Below are 19,672 nucleotides of genomic sequence, written 5' to 3'. Positions count from 1 at the left end.
TGCCCAACGGCTAACCTCTTCCTCGAAATTGGACCTACCTAACTGGATTGTGTGGCTAAGGTCATACGTAATATACTCTATAATTATTCCGAGTGCAAAGCTCCCAACGATTAGGTATTTACTGGGTGGGGCTGGGTGGCTTTTCGTGATATACACAATATACCTACTAGTTACTTATTTTACTCTTATTTTTATCAAAATTCCAGTTATAACAGGAAGCCAAGAAATGAAGGGAATTAAAAGTAGAACAGTACTTAAACATTTATTGAAATAAAACTTTATAAACCCAAATTAATTTTATTATTTGACTTTGCACGCCGCGATGGCGCCTCCGAACTCCTTTTCGAGATATTTAGCCACGGCCAAGCAGAGTGCATCGTTGTATGGAGCAGCAACCACTTGGATGCCTATTGGGAGGCCCTGGCTGTTCTTGCCGAGGGGTACCTAAACAAAATTTTTTTTTAGATACAAATAGCCCTTGACTGCAATCTCATCTAATGAAGATGATGAAATATAATAAAGATAGACTTTGAACTAGGAGACCGCGACGTGCGACGGCAACCCGCGACACTTGGAAGGCGACACTGCACCTGCTTTGTACAAGTATAAATTAAAAATTTATAACACCCTCGACAAGTGAAGGTTACAGTTAGTTATTGTAAACTTCACGAAAAGAGTTGATAACTTTCAAACGGCTGAACCGATTTTCTTGGATTATAGCTAAGAACACTCTCGATCAAGCCACATTTCAAACAAAAAAAAAACTAAATTAAAATCGGTTCATTAGTTTAGCAGCTACGATGCCACAGACAGATACACAGATACATATGTAGATTCACACGTCAACTTATAACATCCCTCTTTTTGGGTCGGGGGTTAAAAATAAAGTGCGACCGGCATCTTATAACTATAAGGCCGGTCGCAAATATTCTCGCGAATTCGAAATATTTTTATTTCATGTAGGACAAATTGTGCCACTTAGGATATGTAAGGATTCTACTACCGGTTCGGAAAATAAATTCTACTGAGACGAGCCGACAAGAAACTCAACATTTACTCCGTGTTTTGTAATAGAGCCGAAGCACACGAAGACTTTTAATTTTATTATTTGCTGCCTTTTCACCTCATAGAGAGTGACCGACATAGTGCAACAAATTAGTCAGCTGAAGTGGTAGTGGGCAGGCCACGTCTGCCGCAGAACTGATGGATTTTGGAGTGGAGACCGCGTATCAGCAAGCGCAGTGTGGGACGACCTCCGACCCACTGGACTGACGACCTTAAGAAGATAGCGGGAAGTGGGTGGATGAGGAAGGTGGAGGATCGTGTGTGGTGGCGCGTTCTTGGGAAGACTTATTTATACCTAGCAGTGGACGCGAACGGCTGATTGATTGTTTTTTTTTTAAAGAATATTAGCCATTTTAATCATGACTAACATTCCCCTTTCCCCTCCAACTAAGCGTAAAGCTTGTGCTAGGAGTGGGTTACGACAATAGTGCAACGGATTTACACCTCGTATGCTTCGTTTTATAAAAACTTAGGTTTGTAGTATGTACCTGCGTGGCTGGACATTTGAGTACATTGACCAGCGACCAGTAGGAGAAGTTGTAGGGGCGCAGGTAGCAAGAATAGTTGTATGGAGACGCGTGGGGGGCGCTCGGGAACAAGAGAACTCCGTTATCGCCTAGTTTACCCTGCAACAGAAAAATCCAGATAATAGGGATGATTACTGCAGTCAAATCAGCGACTTTTTATCAAATGTTTTGACGTAAGGGAGCTTGTATGAAATACACAGGTGTGACGTCATACACATTTGACGTAGGTAATTCACCATCAAAAAATAAACCATTTTAAATTGTTGTTTAGCGAACGTGGTTTTTACAAATTTTGGAAGACTCCTCTATTTAATAATTACCAAGGAATAATTTCTTTTTGACAAAGGCATCATCCGCATTCTATAGTAATTCGTATATTTTTCCCATCATCCATATTATAAATTCGAAAGTATGAATGTCTGTTGGTTTATCAGTTTGTTGGTTTATTCTTCAATCAAGGCCTTCGATTGCGTAAACCACGAAATTCTAGTCCGAAAGCTGAAGTACTATGGAGTTACTGATGAGGCCCTAAAACTTATTTCATCATACTTAACTGACCGAGAAATGAGAGTATATGTCAATAAAGGAACATCTGTAGGAACTAAGGTCAAATTAGGAGTGCCACAAGGATCAATTCTCGGTCCATTTTTGTTCCTAGTCTATATTAACGATCTTCCTAATATAGTAAAAGAACTAGCAGATATCGTATTATTTGCTGATGACTACTTCTCTCGTATTTAAAGTTAACAGAAAAACCTGTGATTTGGGCAACCTTAATAAAGCACTAACCAAGCTTTCGCAATGGTTTTCGGTCAATAACTTAGCATTAAATAGTAAAAAAACAAAGTGTGTATATTTTGCCTCATCGAACTTTCGTGGTGAAAGAAATGTTGAGATATTTCTCAACAATGAAAAATTAGAAATTGTCGACGAAGCTCTTTTCCTTGGACTAACTATTGATTCTAGTTTACAATGGGGACCGCATATTAATATTCTGTCAAGTAGGTAGACTCAGTTCAGCAGTATTTGCAATTCGTAAAATAAGGCAGTTAACAGATGTTCAAACGGCTAAAATAGTGTACTTTGCATATTTTCAAAGCTTGATGTCTTACGGAATTCTGTTGTGGGGTTCTGCTGCGGATTGGAAAACAATTTTTATACTCCAAAAAAGAGCTATTCGCGCCATTTATAAGATGAAGCCCAGAGATTCTCTAAGACATTTGTTTAAAGATATCGGCATTCTGACCATGCCTTCACTTTATATATTTGAGAACATTATGTACATTAGAAAACATCTACCATCGTATAAGAAGAACTCTGACTCTCATCACTATAATACACGAAATAAACATAAGTTAAGTGGACACAAATACAGGTTATCTAAAACGACTAAATCATTTATGGGCAGTTCGATACGCTTCTACAACATGATTCCAAAGGATATAACCGATCTTTCTGACAGGCAATTCAAAAGTAAAATAAAAGAAATTTTAATTAAAAAAAGTTATTATAAGATTAATGATTATATAGATGATAAAAACGCATGGAAAATGTAGCCCTGCACAAGCTATTCAACGAGCTAAGCTAAAAATTATGTACCTACTTGTGTACCCGTAATATTAGTTTACTATTGTTACTATTGTTATTTTGATATTATTTAGATCCTACATATTTGGTAGACTTATTTTTTCAGTGTATTGTGACTTTCGTAAGTGCTTTTATAAGTCTGAAACGAAGAATAAATAAATACAAATACAAATACACGTCGTAACGGAGCAACGGATCGGCGTGATTTTCTGCATCAGTAAAAACCACTGGGATACGAAACTAAACGCACACTCCTATCTTATCAGTTATTGCTAGCAGGTCTGATTCCTTCCAGGTGCATCCAGGCCTTAGTCTCTGTAAAATTTTAAAAAAAAACTTACAAATAAGTCTTCCTTGAAGCTTTTCGTGAGGTTCTCAGCCCATTCCTCATCAGGCTTCGGTAACAGTTGCTTCTCCAGTACTTGCATGATGGTGAATAAGCAGTGTTTACTCAGTCCGAACATCTGGAACAGTTTACATCGCTGTATTTTGCGAATTTTAGATGGCCATTTAATTGTCAGGAAAACTTCTTTAGAATCGTTGTGATTTGAAACTCGACGAAATGAAAAACACACACTACAAAGAGACAAACATATAGATCCAACCACACAAGACACACTAAAAAGAGATAATCACATTGATCCAACCACACAATCCACACAAGAACCAGAGTATTCGACTTAGCTCAGCGAGTTGCGATTTTTTTTTTTAATTTATTTAATCAAAATAATTTAACATGGATTTTTAATATTATAGCTCGACAAACTGGTGGGCCAGTTTGATGCTTAAGTGGGTAGTGAAATGGGGGACATAATTCAAAAACCCGATAGACTTTGGAGACACGAGGAGCCAGAATGGCGTCCTCGCCTGGAAAGCGCAGCGCAGACCAGATGGACAGACGATATCAAACGAGTCGCAGGGAGCTATGATCAGCGCGCGGAAGACCATGGCGTGTGAAGCTTTTAGATTTACGATGATGATGATGATGATGAATAGGTGATATAGGCCCTTTGCCTGACCAATTTTTCCAGAATAAGCCTACCTTTTTAAACAGCTCTCTAAATCCATGCATCTCCCCCACGCCATTATTGAGCATGCTGGCGTAATTTCCGGGCTCCTTGCTCATCCAATAACACCACAATTTGTACATATAGTCCAGTCCATCGTGGTAGTAGCTTTGAGGGCTTGCATTCAAATCTTGTTGTATTTTTTTAACCACACTGAAAGATAAATGAGTAGTCACTAAAGCATAGCAACAATTAAGTACTAATCAAGTACCAATTAGAAAAGTAAGCCTAGGTAACAAAAAAATCTATTTTTTACTTCCAAGTCCTAAAGATATTTTTAAAAGCTTCTTATTAATAAGTCTTTATTCATATGTCATTTCATCGATATTGGTTACAAATTTTTCGGCTACTTCCATTGGTCCAAGTGAGTTGACCGAGTTTGGGATGATAACAAATATTATCTGTTGATGGAGGCGTGAGATTCCAATGTTCATTGGAACTCTCCGATGGCATTAGGCATGACAATCGAATTTGGACTCATTTGCTTTCTTTGCCATGAGTACTTTCGAAAAAGACAATGTCAAGAGCCTGATGATGGAGATAAACGGTGTGTATCTAGTTAGTTTTAGGTACAGTAGACCCCCGGTAATCCGGCCCCTGTCTAATCCGGCACCTCCTGTAATCCGACATGTCTAATTACATATTGGATTTACTAAAGACCTACATAGTGAAGTATGATTTGTACTTCAGAGTATGTATAACATATAGAATCTTATCATTGGATCTATAATTTGTCGGATTACAAGGTACTCTTTTGTAAAAAATTCCGGAATATAGGGGGTCTTAGGCAGTACTCTATAATCCGACAAATTCGATAGTTCGACAATGTCCTGCAAAACGTTTGTCGGATTACCGGGGGTCCACTGTATATCATTAGGATAAAGTTGATGAGAAATAGATTTTGGCTCAAGTAGTTAATCTATGTCTCGGAGCTCGTCAATCGAATACGGTGATATAAATACGGTCATTACCTTTGCATAGCATCTGTCATTTCAGGCCTAAGCGGGCTCACATGGCCATCTTTGCTGGTCTCCACATAGTAAAATTTGATTTTCTGCAATACAAAACATAAAATGATTATTTTCCCCTATGACGGTATAAAAATATATTTAGATGAAGCTTTTCTTGCTTTCCTTACCTTAATATCTACATCTCTATCTAATTTCAGAAGATCAGCCTTATCACCTGCCACGATTTTGGTCAAGGGAGCTAAATCTTCAACGTGCTTGGATATGAAGCCCAGGCAAAACATACTGTCTTCATCGCCGTTGCGGTAGAAACAACCTGCAAAAACTAAATTATTATCAAAATCAAATGGAGTACTATGTGTTGTACAGTTTTTATGTCAGAAAACTAAAATTACGAGGGTTCCAAACGCGCCTTGGTCTGCGAAGAAGCCAACAACAAACTCAGCCAAGTATTCGCAGTGTTATCACTTTTTTTAAACTCACTGAAACAACCAAAGCTGATAGAAGATAGAAGTTTTGTAATTGTTATAGGTATTTTTAATAAATGTGCGTTTTATAAAATTGTATAGTAATATGATTATTTGGAATATTCTTTGCGGCGTTTAGGGCATCTACCACGCTGACCAAGGGCAGTACTTGGCTGCTATGGCAGACTTCACACCTTTGAAAATATTATGGCGATTGCTCAGACATTTCCTCACGATAGTTTATTTCACAATTTTTTATTACTATTGAGTTTAAGACATGGTTTCTGATTAAGATATTGATTTTTAAACAGGGTGAGTACTTTACTATTTTGTATGAGTTTTCGTTTATTGAGTATTTGCAAAAGTTGGTGAAAGTTTTACCTTTGGTATTTGTAGTTCCAGCTGTAGGATGATGTCCAAACATTCCGCAATAAAACGCTGGCATGCGGGTCGAGCCTCCGATATCGGAACCTGTCGACGAAGTAAGAACAAGATTACTTACAGGTTCTACGGCATTTCACCCTGCACATTTGACTATTACGTCGTTATTGTATTGTTGTGAAACAAGTGAGGAAAATGGACCTTTTGCAAACTGTGTCGAATCACTTGAAACAAAAGCGAGTGATAGAATCGAATAATTTATGCCTTCATAATTTTAATCTAGATCTAGGATATCAAAACGTCTAATTTATTCCTTCAGATAACAGTTATTTGATGATTGAAAAATCGGCCCTTAGAAATTAGATATTTAATTGGTAGCATATTATGACCGCAAAAGTTTCCTCCCACTTATCACCAAATTTCAATTTGAAGATCTCCTTCTTTACGGTGATTCTCAGATTTGGCGCAAATCACATATCAGGTCAAATAAAAAAATAATGAATGAAGTTACAGATGAGAATTGCATTACAAAAGAACTCTTGTATATTCAGCTACGGGTGCCCCAAAATTCAAAATTGTAACTACAAAGGTTACTTCAGAAATAATATTTTTGATATTAAAAACTCACCTCCTTCTGCGGGTAAAACAGGAGTCTCAGGAAAAATCGCTATGATTTTCAAAGAAGACGGTTTTAAACGAGCTCGAGTTTTTCACATATTAATATATACATCCTGAGAAGCAATTAAAATGCATTTTCACACGTACGAATCATTTAATTACGTCATAAAAAAATAACAAATGTTTGGCACAGAAAAAAAGTCATTACCTGCAACTGAGATGGCACCTCCAAAATATCCTTCTAGTATACATATTGCCTTCCGTTCTCCCCTGCCCCGTACTAAGCCATAATCAGTCTATCTAGGCATGTTGCGGAAAGTGGCCGTGCACTTGTAGAAAAAAAAATATTTACGCTTTTAGTGCCAAAACTGGTGTTTGGCACGACTTTTCACTCTTTACCTTCAACATCATTTTTGGACAAATAATTAGTTTTTCTTAATAATTTTATCTTCTTTCATGCACTAATAACAACATAAGTATGTAGTTTGATGTTCATATATATTGCATTTTAAAATACGACGTTAGACAATTAAAACTGCCAAAACCTCATTTACGCTCTATCATTACCGTAATTTTCCTTCCGTTTTTAAATTGAAGGTAATGATGTTGAATTGAAGGAGGTGATCAATTTTTCAGGAAATAATGTTGTTCCAAAATTGTGTAATTTTCTTCATATCCTTTGACATTAAATCACGTGACAAAATATTAATCTTCAGTAATTCTTTAACTTATCAGTTGAATTAGTAGCCCATATTGTTCCAAGCAATTTAGAAATAACTATTCAAAATTATTGCACCTCGTGGTATTTCAATATTAAAAATAACCATCATATATCGATTTTAGAAACTACCATAGTGAAAAGAAATAGTCAAAAACGCGCGAAAAAAAATTAGCGCAGGCTAAAAACACAAAAAACAAACAAAAACGAAGAACTAAAGAAAGATCTAGAAAAATATGCGAAACGTAAAGAAGAATGATGGAGTCCTTTCATTCCTTCTTGGATATTAGGGCTACAGCAGTTGTTTTCTAAGTCTCCCTACCTTTGGTTGCTGCTTTGACATGGTTCCACGAGAATTCCATTCTTTTAAGGTCTGCTTCAATGGGCCTCCTCTAGGAGTTTGTTGTTCGACCAGGTCTCATTTGACCGCCAGGCTGCCAGGTAGGCACGTTTCAATAAATGCCGCTTGAGCAACGTTTTCTTCCTCTCTTCGCAAAATATGCCCGACCAATCACAATCGCCTCAAAGCTATTTCCTTATTAACTGGGAGTTGCTGGCATTTGTACCACAAGTCCTCATTTCTGATCGTGTTAGACCAGAAAATGCGGGGAATAACACTGAAACTCTTATTGTGGAAAACCTGAATTCTGTGGATTAGCGATATAGTTGTTTCCACGTTTCACACCTGTATAAGAAGACTGAATTTACAAGCGATTCAAACAGAGAGAGCTTTAGCTTTTATAATCCAGTTATTGACATCAGCCTTGGCACCGCCGCTAGGAGAAATGATGCTACCGAGGTTATAGAACTCCTCCACCTGTTTAATTGGTTTGTCTTCTAAATAAAATGGTTCTGAAGCAGTAGAACTTATCCTCATCTTCACTGTTTTCTTTGTGGTAATCGGCAGACTAGTTAAGGAACTTTGTCTTGTAGGTATTTTGATTTGGACTTAATGTATTCGAGTCAATCTGATATGAGAACAGGGTCATCCGCATAGTCAAGGTCTTCAAGTTGCCTACTGCTCCATGATATCCCTTTCGGACTATTGGTGACATGACGCATAACTTCGTCGATAAGCAAGATAAATAACAGTGGTGAGGAAGACATCCTTACTTAACTCTACGGATTATTTTGAGACTAAAGAAGAATAGAAAATCAAAACTCTTTGTTGACTCCAAGACAACAAAGAGTACAGAGAAAAAAAATACGTGAAAATTAAAAAAGCATATAAAAAAAATAAAAAGAAGTAAGCCGATTGAGAAAATACTGTTTAAGATAACAAGGGATTTAGAAGAAAATCATCCACAGAAAAATAATGTGCTCCTTGTGAACATACTACTCCTATAGTAATAAAAGATGTTATTTATTTGTCAAAACCTCTACAATTGACGTCAAGGGCTAGCTTTGTGTAATATACATTGTCGATGGTGTATGTCAATAATTATTAGGCTTTTGTTTCGACGGTTTGACGTGTTTTCGAATAAAATGGCGTATCGAAATGACCATGGTTATTAACTTCTTGTAGTACATTTCAGTGGCGACGAGGATGGGATTATATAAAAAACCTTTACAAGAAACTCTATCAGTTGAAACAAATAAAACGGAAGAAGTTTCCAGGAAAGCCAGGAATTCACCAATAGTAAAAATACTTTCTGATGTACGTTTCCATTGGACTAATACTCCTTTCTTTATTAATGGCAGATTACCTCTTAAAGATAGTACGCGTACGAGTGATACTGGTCATGTCTGAGAACATGCCCCAGATAACCGACCTTTCTGCATTTGATCGCCAAAATTAGGTCTCTATCTTTACTGATGCATCTTTGTCATTTTTATTTTTTGAACCCAACTTACTCGCAGTAATTTTCAGTAGCAGTTGCTTATTGCGCAGTACTTTTTTCATTTTCACGAATAATTCACGGGCAATTTCAATTCAGGTCTTTATTTCAGAATCTGGATCCCATTCTTCATTTACCCATGTACCAAGATATTTGTGCATTGAAACTCTTTAGAGTGTTGTACATGTGAGAGTTCTTATTGAGGTTTGTTGCGGTTTTCTTGATACTGTACATAAACTTAGTCTTTGAGAGATTCATGCTTAGACCCGACTTTCTGCTACATTTATAAACGCTATCTATTATTTTCTAAAGATCTTGGGAACTAGAAGCCAAAAAAACAGTATCATCAGCGTATCTAATATTATTTATATTTATTTGTTTACCTTGACATCCCATTCCTTATTTTCCAATGCTTCTGAGATGATAGCGTCTCAATATGAGTTGAACAGAAGCGGAGATAAGATGTGTCCTTGTCATACCATATGGCCTACCGCTACTTCATCTGTTTCCTCAACTTCAACTATTACTGTCCCAGTCTGCCACCAGTAAGGGTTCTTAATGATCTTTATTTCCTTGCCAACGAGTTCAACATACTGCAAACGACGAATAAATACCACTTGATGTACACGGTCAAAGGCTTTCTCATAATCAATGAAGGAAATTCATACATCAGTTTGCATGTCTCTATATTTTTGGACTAGTACGTTTATAGCAAATAATGCTTCTCAGGTTCCAACACCAAATCTAAATCCAAACTGACTCTCATTGAAGTTGTTGTCACATTTATTTCTAATCCCTTAAGAGCTGATAAGTAGAAACATCTTTGGAACATGACTCATGAGGCTGATAGTGCGGTATTCATTGCATGTCTTAACATTCCCAAGATGTTGCAATGATTCCCTTGACATGTGTCTGCGAACATATTATTTTCTATAAATCGTTTTACAAATTCTTTTTGACTTCAGGGTCCACAAAAGGGTGGGTTTAACTTTATCATCAACTAAAATGTTTATATACGACACCCATCGCAGGTCTACCATTTCTATGCAAATTAAAATAATCATGTTTTCGCTCATACTGTTCTATCACCAAACATTTGTTTTCGTGATAATATGCTCTCGCAGCATGATTATTTTATACATTTCAAGTAAAATTTATAGGTGATGATATGTCTGGAATAATATTTTTGTTAAAGTTTGCAATATTTCCGTTATTAATTCTGTTTACTTGATTAATAAGATGAAGAAACACGTTATTTTTTGAAAATGAAATATTGCTTCATTACCATCAGATAAACATCAACGCCTTCTCCACCAAAATCATTACCAGCACACTAGAAATCATTACCTTCAGTAACTGAAAATTTCAAATGCATATATCTCTGAAATTCATGGGTGCAATTTGATATAACTTGGTCATTCTTTTTAATTTTACCTATATTTTAGTTTAGTTCAGCAATTTTCACAATTTAAAAAATTCTCTTATTTTCTCCGATTTGCGCCAAATCAGAGAAGTACCCTTTACAACTGGGAACATGATGGACTCTATAAACTTACACAAGCTGATGGGTGTAGCGTAAGTGGAAGATAGAGCAGCTTCCGCACCGCTTGAACCACCCGGCGACCTGCCTGTGTGGTGTGGGTTAGTTGTCATGCCGTAGACTGGATTACGGGTTTCTTGCCTGAAACAAAATAATATAAACCATTGGTGGTTTAGACAAAGGCTCCAGATAACGTTGGATCCAAAAAGGCTTCACAAAATGTAAAAAAATAGTCTGAATTGGCACAGGACTCATCTAGTAAGACGCTTAGACTTGACCACAACATCTCTTTTTCTCTCTCATCTCTCTTTGTTAAAGCAGTATCCTGCGTCAAAATATTAAGTTCCCGTTTCATATTACATTAATTACTATCAGACAAGAAGAAAAAAATTCATTCTTAAGTATGTAATGCATCAATTCTAAGCTTTCTTGCGCTAGTTTAAAAAAAAAGAGAGTTAACGAGCAGGCGGGTCACCAGATATTAAGTGATTACCGCTGTCTATGAACATTGTAGTACCAGACTTTCAGGAATATCTGATGCCCAAGATTTCATCTTTGCACTTTCGCATTTACAATATGAATGAAAATATGGATAGTGATGGAAGCAGCATAAGAAACAGAAATCTAAACAACAAACCAAATGAGCATCTCTGGCAGATTGGTGGAGGCCACGATAATGGCCCCAGCAGCTCTCATCCTCACGACAGCCTCACTGTCCTCTGTAGCCGTTTCATTGCGACGACACCATAGACCCAAAGTGAGTGGCATGCCCTTTACAGCTTGACTCTCTTTTGCAGTATATGGGACTCCTATAAAAGGGTTTTACCGAAACTTTATACACGGTAGGTGGAACTATGACAATTTTTTTAATTTTACTATTGAAATACCAAAAGCATTATAAAATAACAGAACTGACTGACATTTTTAGTGTCCCCGCAAAAAGGCAATGAGATGATCCATTTTAGGAGAATATTCATACATTATTAAACAGACACACAAAATTCTTCGAGGCCTGGATTAGTGTAATTTGCAGGGTCTAATACTGTATGTTATGTGCAAATCGAAAGTTTTTGCGCACATAGGCGCCAAGAGGCTCCCTCGAGCTTTTTAGTTATAGTTTTAGTTATAGAATTAGTTGTTAAGCTACCTATATAAGTACCTACTAACATAGTTTAAGTTATTTGTCATACTAACACAATTATGGGTCTAATGGCCTGAAATAAAAGTTTATTTATTTATTTATTTTTGAAAGCTTACCAAAAAAAATGTTTACAGATATTTACCCAAGAACGGTTTTTTGGACAATTCCTCAGTAAGTCCCTCACTAATCAGTCTATCCACTTCTCTTGCTTCCTCTAATGCTGCTTCGAATCGGTCCGCTGCTATTGCATTCAGGTGAGGGTTAACCTGCATGTAATAATTTTTACTAAGTACGTTTCCATACTCATAAAGGTCTGCATGTCCCAGTGAACCAAATGTGATGCAGTAATTTAGTAAGTCATTATAAAATCACGTTTTGTGTGTCATCAATATGGTTCACAGGGCAGTAAACGCGTTGATAAACAAGTTTAGTATCATAAGTAAGTCCACAATAATAAAAAAAATTGGTTGTCTGTAAAGTCGGTTTACTGACGATAGTTGAACGTGACAACAAAGGCCGACATTGTGCTTCTTTGTCGCTCGTTCCGCGCTCTCGCTTGCACTTCAAGCCTTACATGGAACGCCTCAGAGCGAGGTAACGCCGCATGAGTCATGTTTTTTCGTGCGTGCAGCCGGCTCTATCGAATTATAAGACGTTGTCACGTCAAAAATTAAGGATAGGTAGGTACATAGGCAATTAGACGAGTCACAAAGCCAGCCCAAAAATTCGCTAGTAAGTATATCAATAATACCTATTGCCAGAAATGCTGAAATCTGAACTTTGACGACTTTTATTTCCAATGTCTTGGACCCGTATACAACAATTATCCAATCAAGTACTTGCTTTTAGTTTTTAGCATATCACTCAATTTTTAAATAAGATTAGTTAATTTAATTAAGTATTGACATAGAATGTACTATTATCGTTAGAATTAGCGTACCTGTTTAATCCTTTCAATAAGTGCTTGCACCAGCTCTTCTGACTTCAGCTCCTTTTGTTTAATCTTCTTTGCCAAACTGGTGGCACTCTCTGCGAGGAAGGCATGTTTCTTCTCAAGGTCTGGTATAACCTTTTTCTTTCCTTCCCAGTAGAGGGAGAAGAAGAAATCTATCATTTTGTCCAGGTAGAGGCGAATGAATATGTATATAGGTGTTAATACAGACATTTCCGCCGTAGAAATTAAATCTGCGGGTAAGAAAATAAAATAAAATTCGACGGCAGCCAGAACTGTTTACATACAATATGCTCCTTTCACTCCTTTCTTAAAACTTAAGGTCATCTTAGGGTCATGTCATCGCAGATATAACCCGCGTGTGGCCAGCCTATAAAAGAGTGATGAAAAAGAGTTGTTTTTATTTTTTTCTCGCCTTTTCTTCACTTTTACAAATTATCACACCACCAGAGTGTTTGTAAATTAAACCAAACACTATCTTCATGACTACAATTGTTTATGAGCGGAAAGAGGAAGTCGACAAAATCTAAGCAGTAGGTAGCTCTCATATGATATAACCACGAGCGTTATGCCAAGTTCCGACGAAGAAGAATAGGTAGGTACTTACCTACATGATTTTATTAGTTGTAAAATTTATTATTATGTACTAATGTATAATGGGACAGACAAAATGTTAGGTAACTATATTTATTTAGTAGTAATTTACACAAAGTAGGTTGTACTTAAACGAAACTATAAACGACCGACACCGTTTCGCAGACTGTAAGTACCTACCTTACTACTGTTTCGTGGGATTTTATTTCAATAAGCATGCAATAATAAACTAAGTTCGCATTGTTTCAAAATAGCAAAAGTAGCCTGTACCTATGTCACTATTCAGTCTTGATCTAGGTAACCACGCAAAAACTACGTCGTCCGTCGATCCGTTGCTCTGTTGCAGGCTGCAGCGTGATTGCAGAACAAACTGACAAACAAACACATTTTCGCAATAGTTAAGCACTGCCCATAATGCGAAAGTATTTGTTTATTGGCTTGTCCTTTAATCACGCCGCAACGGAGCAATGGATCGGTATTATTTTTAGCATCGATACTTAGCTAACCACTTTTATCCCAGAAAATCAAAGAGTTCCCACAGGATATTATAAGCCTAAATACCTACACAAATTCCTGAAAGGCCGGCAAGGCATCGGCGGTACCTCTGGTGCTGCGAAATGCAAATATTCATGGGCGGCGGTAATCACTTAACACCAGGTAACCCGCCTGCTCATTTACTCGCTATTTTTTTACTAAAAAAAACACGCGGACTAAGTCGGGGGCATTAGCAAATGTAATAACAATAAAAAATTGGGCCTCCTATAACATAACCGGTGCAATCATTAGATAGGTAGACGTATAATATGAGTTAACGCGTAACGGTCGCGGTCATTGGCTAATCTAGTCGTAATAGAGAGAGAGCCAGCGCATGCCAGACCTTCGTTATTTTATAAAAGCATATTCTCTGCGTATTGTATCCGCATGTCCGTATTGTACCCAACACAGGGAGGAACGTTTAAGTTTAAAAAGATTCCGACGATTTGAGAACCTCCTCCTTTTTTGAAGTCGGTTAAAAACTTTAAGGGTGTACCAGGGAGTTGCCACGTCACTAAGGTTGAAATCTATAGTTCGACTTTGACTTTGCTTAGATTTAAGATTCAGTGAAAACGAGACAGATTTATGCCAACAGTATAACGCTGTCTCGTTTTAACAGTGTCTTAGGTCTGAGCAAAGTTAAAGTGCGCTCAACCTAAGTGTCTGACAATGCATGACGTGATTTCTAATACTATTCCGAACATAATACTTATAAAAAAATATAACTAGACATTTTTTTTTTCTCTCGTCTGGCTTTACAAAGATAAGCCAATGTCAAGTTTGTAGTTACCTGTTTGTAACAAGTTAGGGAAACTATATAAGTATGGACCTCGTTTGTGCCGGCGCTCGCCGACACAGTACGCACGCGCGGCACCCCTTTAGAGTGCTTCCCAGTCAGTTTTAACAAAAAAAAAAAACATTCCAAAAAGAAAGAGCATGCGCGCCAGCTAACACCAACACAGATGAAGTCCTGGTAGATATTACACTTTGACGTCAGATTTTTTACACTTTTATCACCTGTAATCTCCCAAAGCCACCATGATCCAAACTTCATATTCACGGATCGTTCCTCCCTGTGTTGGGGACAATACACAGAGAAACTTTCTGCATTTATAAAATAACGAAGGTCTGGCACGCGCTGGCTCTTAGTCCATAATTCGTAACCGCATAGAAATATAGCGGTGAGCTTTACGCAACCAACTGACTGAACTAGTTTGTCGCTTTCTACGGCAATAATACTGAGCCTACATTATTATTGTGTTATTTAACTACGATGATCAGTTAGCCCAAGCAAAAACAGTCTAAAGTCCAACTGGCCAACGAAAATACATTGGAAAACCGCGGTGAATTAAAAAAATATCAGTATGGCAGCTCAAAATTAGTATAATATAGACCTAATTTGACCATTTTGGCCGTATCACAATATAATAATATATAGGTAGGTACAGCTACATTCAAGAATAGAACAGAATAGATTTTTATTCAAATAGACTTTTACAAGTGCTTTTGAATCGTCAAATAATTTACCACTGGTTCGAAATGCCGTTCCTACCGAGAAGAACCAGCAAGAAACTCGGCGGTTGCTCTTTTCAATTGTTGAATTTACCATAATATTCCATACTAGCTGATACCCGCGACTTCGTTCGCGTGGATGTAGGTTTTTTAAAATTCCCGTGGGAACTCTTTGATTTTCCGGGATAAAAAGTAGCCTATGTGCTAATCCAGGGTATAATCTATCTCCATTCTAAATTTCAGCCCAATCCGTCCAGTAGTTTTTGCGTGAAGGAGTAACAAACACACACACACACACACACACACACACACATACAAACTTTCTCCTTTATAATATTAGTGTGACTATACTTACAAGCAATTGCAGCCCCGTGCATTGCTGGAGCGAGTCAAATCCATGCTTTTTTATCATTTACATAATCTTCGATTGTGTAATAAGCTTTTGCCAGGAGCATACTTTTAATGGTTTTTTTAAACTTTTGTATAGGCAAGTCTATTAGTCCCGTAAATAGGTAGTTAGGTACCTACCCCTAATAAGCTGCCACCACAGCAAGTCGTCGCTAGGGCGCGCGAGGTCGTCGTCCTATTTATATTTATGTAGTACCTACGTATACTTATGTGCATTTACAGGTAGGTATGGAACGATCACACTAATATTATAAAGGCGAAAGTTTGTATGTGTGTGTGTGTGTATGTTTGTTACTCCTTCACGCAAAAACTACTGGATGGATTTGGCTGGGAATGGAGATAGATAATATCCTGGATTAGCACATAGGCTACTTTTTATCCCGGAAAATCAAAGAGTTCCCACGGGATTTCAAAAAACCTAAATCCACGCGGGCGAAGTCGCGGGCATCGGCTAGTAAATAATATATTAAATATACAATGTATGTATTTACATAGTTACTTATTTTTTATTCCGGCATATATACCTAACTATAATAACATAACAAGATTCGATTCTAAAACTCGAAGCACATTGCGGCAGAGTCGAAAAGAAGCGATCGCCACGCGACGCGCGATATCGCGCAAAATCCACAGACAAAAGTGGTTTGTGACAAAATCTTACAAAGTTAGCAGAGCTTTGTCTCCACTAGTTAGATATGTAACTATACCTTACCTACGTGAAAAGCAATTTTATGAAATGTGTCATTAAAGTTTTCTACTCAATGGTGCGGCTCAATACGTGTAGATTTTTTTTATTTGTTTATTGGAGAATAATAACACCACCATCCGCATAGTATGATGATGCCTGTTTCTATCTGTAATTTCAGAAACAAGTGCTTTAGAAACACTACGAAATATAGATACCATCCAAGGATGGAGAATTAGGGTCTTTAACATACCTAATGCCCCCAGATTTTTTAATGGGATAAGTAGGTACGCCAGAAGTAAAAATAACACATACTGTCAACACATCAATAAGAATGGTCCGATCCTGATTACAGAAACGGTTGTGAATGCTGTCTTTATAGAACTAGGTTCCTTTTTTTTTCTCACATAACTAAGTAATCACAAAACCTACCTATGTTACATATACGGGTCGCGTCTCTCTCCCGCAATTAGGCTTGAGCTTAATAAATTAGCAACATGATCTACAAGAATATTAATTCCACACGTCACTTAACGACAATGGAAATTTAATCTAAGAAAGGAAATACTTACGTAATACCAGTTCTGGTTTATTTAAACTAAGTATATCTATCACTTGTGTCCAGTTACAACAGAAACAATCACAACAGAATAAAATTATTAACTACCTAATTAGATAGGGACTATCTACCCGATATCTTTTGACCGATATAGGTACCTACATCAAGCAATGTTGTTAGTTTCTCGAAAGTGTAAGTAGGTACATGGTGGATATCTACATACCTAATATTATTAACTATATCTTTAATAACATCATTGGGTGACAGAAGGGCTGGCTCATTTTTTGCGCAACGGATCAGCCTGGCTGTCCAACACGGAAATGCAGCCAGTATTCTTGGCATCATTCCACGCGGGCATGATTTGTATAGTAATTGGATAAGGCTAGCTTTAAGTTTTATTGTAATATTTTCATTAAAAATTTAAATTAAAAAAAAAACTATACTTATCTAACTATAATTTTTTACTTCAACTTTTATTAACCTTTTTTTTTAATTATAAAAATCCAAACGCCATTTTTCAAATTGTTGTCTGTTTCTCTGGAAATTCGAATTTCGAACCAATTTGAAATGATTGTAGGTACCTACGTATATTATTTCTCCGGGATAAACTTCGAAAGAAGGATCCTATCTATGTATTTAAATATTTAACACAATTTTTTTTTAATGAAAACCGTGCAAATACATTCTAACCATCTCGTTTCAGTACCTAGGTAGGTAAACAATAAACATAAGACGAAGGTACAGCCTCAAGGACCAAGGTAGGTACCTAGTACCACGCGATGTTGATCAATTCATATTCATAGGAATAATTTAAATTGCACTTGAACCTACTCAAATTACTAAAAATATATACTTAGTCAATAATAATTACTTACAATTAACAATAATAACTCTCCAAGATTGTACATTTGATAAAAAGCAGTAAAATTATATTATTTTTGATAGGCAAATTAAATTATAACAAACACGAGACCACACAAGTTAAAACGCCGGTGTTGCGGCTATGACTACCTACTTGCGATGTATTTCTTTCATTCGCTTGTTAGACCTACTTAATTATACCTATCTAATAGACTGCAGAGGAAGTGAATTGCACGTAAAGAGCAGAAAATAGATTTGGAAATTTATTTTTAAGCTCATTATTATAATGTGAAACCGAACACGAAGGGTTCCGTAGGCATCGTAGGTACAAGAAATACCTAACACTTTTTTATTGTGATGTATTGCACAAATTCACGGTTTTCGGATTTTTCCCCAAGTTATTGGTGCTATTAAAGACATTGCTTATGCCTTTCATGATTCTAGGTCAACGCGAAGTACCTACCTACCCTATATGTTTTGATTTCCTTGACGTGTCGCGACAAACAGACAGCTAGACAACGAAGTGAGCCTACCAGGGTTCCTAAAACTAGAAAGCAACCAAAGTCCATGAAATTTTGCAGACATATTCTAGAAACTAATTCATGTGCCTGTGATGTTTAAGATTTTTCTAAAAATATGTAGTTTTAAAATTACCTACAGGGGCTCAAAGATTTGTACCGACCACCTATGTGCCTTCCTCAAGCTACTCGACATTGGCGAATTGCATTGTGCTGGGTTGGCACTACAAAAAGCCACCAATCAAGTGAAGAAGAAGAAGAAATTGTCCTTTTGACAGTTGACACATAATATGTGTAGAGCTAAAAAAAGATTCCGACGAATTGAGAACCTCCTCCTTTTTTCGAAGTCGGTTAAAAATGGCGAGTGAGATCTCAAAATGTATGCACTATACCTACTTATTTAAAATTTGTTAATCATTTTTTAAACAACACGATAATTTGACTTGACAATAAGAAGCAAGGGTCACGGGCAAACCAATGATACCTACTAGTTATTAGGTAGTGCATAATTATTTCTTTAACTACAGCATATTAAGTAATTTATTCTTATGAGTCTCCTCCATAGGGTAAGACACCTCCATGTCCACGGACCACGATAATATGTGAAGTCTTTGAATATTTTACGCTTTCTTAATACCTACAATGGTTCAAATAGCTTTCACCCAATTTGGAGTTTTTCCACGAAAATATAATCATCATGATCATTATCAACTACTCTCGTTGCTTATAGTCAAATGATTTCGACACAAATCGAATATAAAATCTACTAGAATAATTATTATTATTGAGAATCCTTTATGTTCTAAAAGCGCAAAATGATATGAATAATCGAATCGGTGATTTTTTCTAACAAGACGTCGTCGTCGCACCTACTTATTACAGTAACTAATAATACCTAATCTGTGCTTATTACGGCTATTTTTAAATATGCTATTAAAATTGTTCCGGCGCTTGGTCTGTACTTTTATACGGGGTATCAGTATTTGTATAATCTATAAAATTGGAGTGTCTGTCTGTAATTTCGAAATAACTACCTCATATTAAGCTCATATGGTTATTTGAACGATTCCAACACTGAATCACACGTTTTTAAAATTTTTGTCTGTCTGTCTGTCTGTCTGTCTGTCTGTTT

The 19,672-nt window shown here is 36.7% G+C and overlaps 1 protein-coding gene and 1 long non-coding RNA gene across 5 annotated transcripts; one reads left to right on the top strand and one right to left on the bottom strand.

Moving 5' to 3' along the window:
• Nucleotides 1-243: 243 nt before the first annotated feature.
• Nucleotides 244-18,188, bottom strand: LOC123873714 (fatty-acid amide hydrolase 2-A-like). 4 transcript variants are annotated; one of them, XM_045918713.1, is made up of 13 exons: nucleotides 18,037-18,188; nucleotides 13,734-13,833; nucleotides 12,858-13,102; nucleotides 12,060-12,183; nucleotides 11,414-11,585; nucleotides 10,793-10,917; nucleotides 6,063-6,152; nucleotides 5,385-5,539; nucleotides 5,218-5,300; nucleotides 4,222-4,399; nucleotides 3,521-3,643; nucleotides 1,554-1,691; nucleotides 244-444 (listed from the first exon to the last, which is right to left on the bottom strand). In XM_045918713.1, the coding sequence occupies exons 1-13, from the start codon at nucleotides 18,067-18,069 to the stop codon at nucleotides 301-303; spliced, it is 1,710 nt and encodes a 569-aa protein (XP_045774669.1). In that variant the 5' UTR covers nucleotides 18,070-18,188; the 3' UTR covers nucleotides 244-300. The 4 variants fall into 4 exon arrangements, with proteins under 4 accessions (XP_045774669.1, XP_045774671.1, XP_045774672.1 ...); XM_045918715.1 differs by having other exon boundaries at nucleotides 5,385-5,530; XM_045918716.1 differs by lacking the exon at nucleotides 13,734-13,833 and having other exon boundaries at nucleotides 18,037-18,163.
• Nucleotides 9,018-9,558, top strand: LOC123873757. Its single transcript, XR_006797747.1, has 2 exons — nucleotides 9,018-9,055; nucleotides 9,349-9,558. It is a non-coding gene; the product is annotated as an uncharacterized LOC123873757 (long non-coding RNA).
• Nucleotides 18,189-19,672: the final 1,484 nt, after the last annotated feature.

The sequence above is a fragment of the Maniola jurtina genome, chromosome 17 (assembly GCF_905333055.1).
Source record: "Maniola jurtina chromosome 17, ilManJurt1.1, whole genome shotgun sequence".
Lineage (NCBI taxonomy): Eukaryota > Metazoa > Arthropoda > Insecta > Lepidoptera > Nymphalidae > Maniola > Maniola jurtina.
This window is presented reverse-complemented; position numbering and strand designations above follow the sequence as displayed.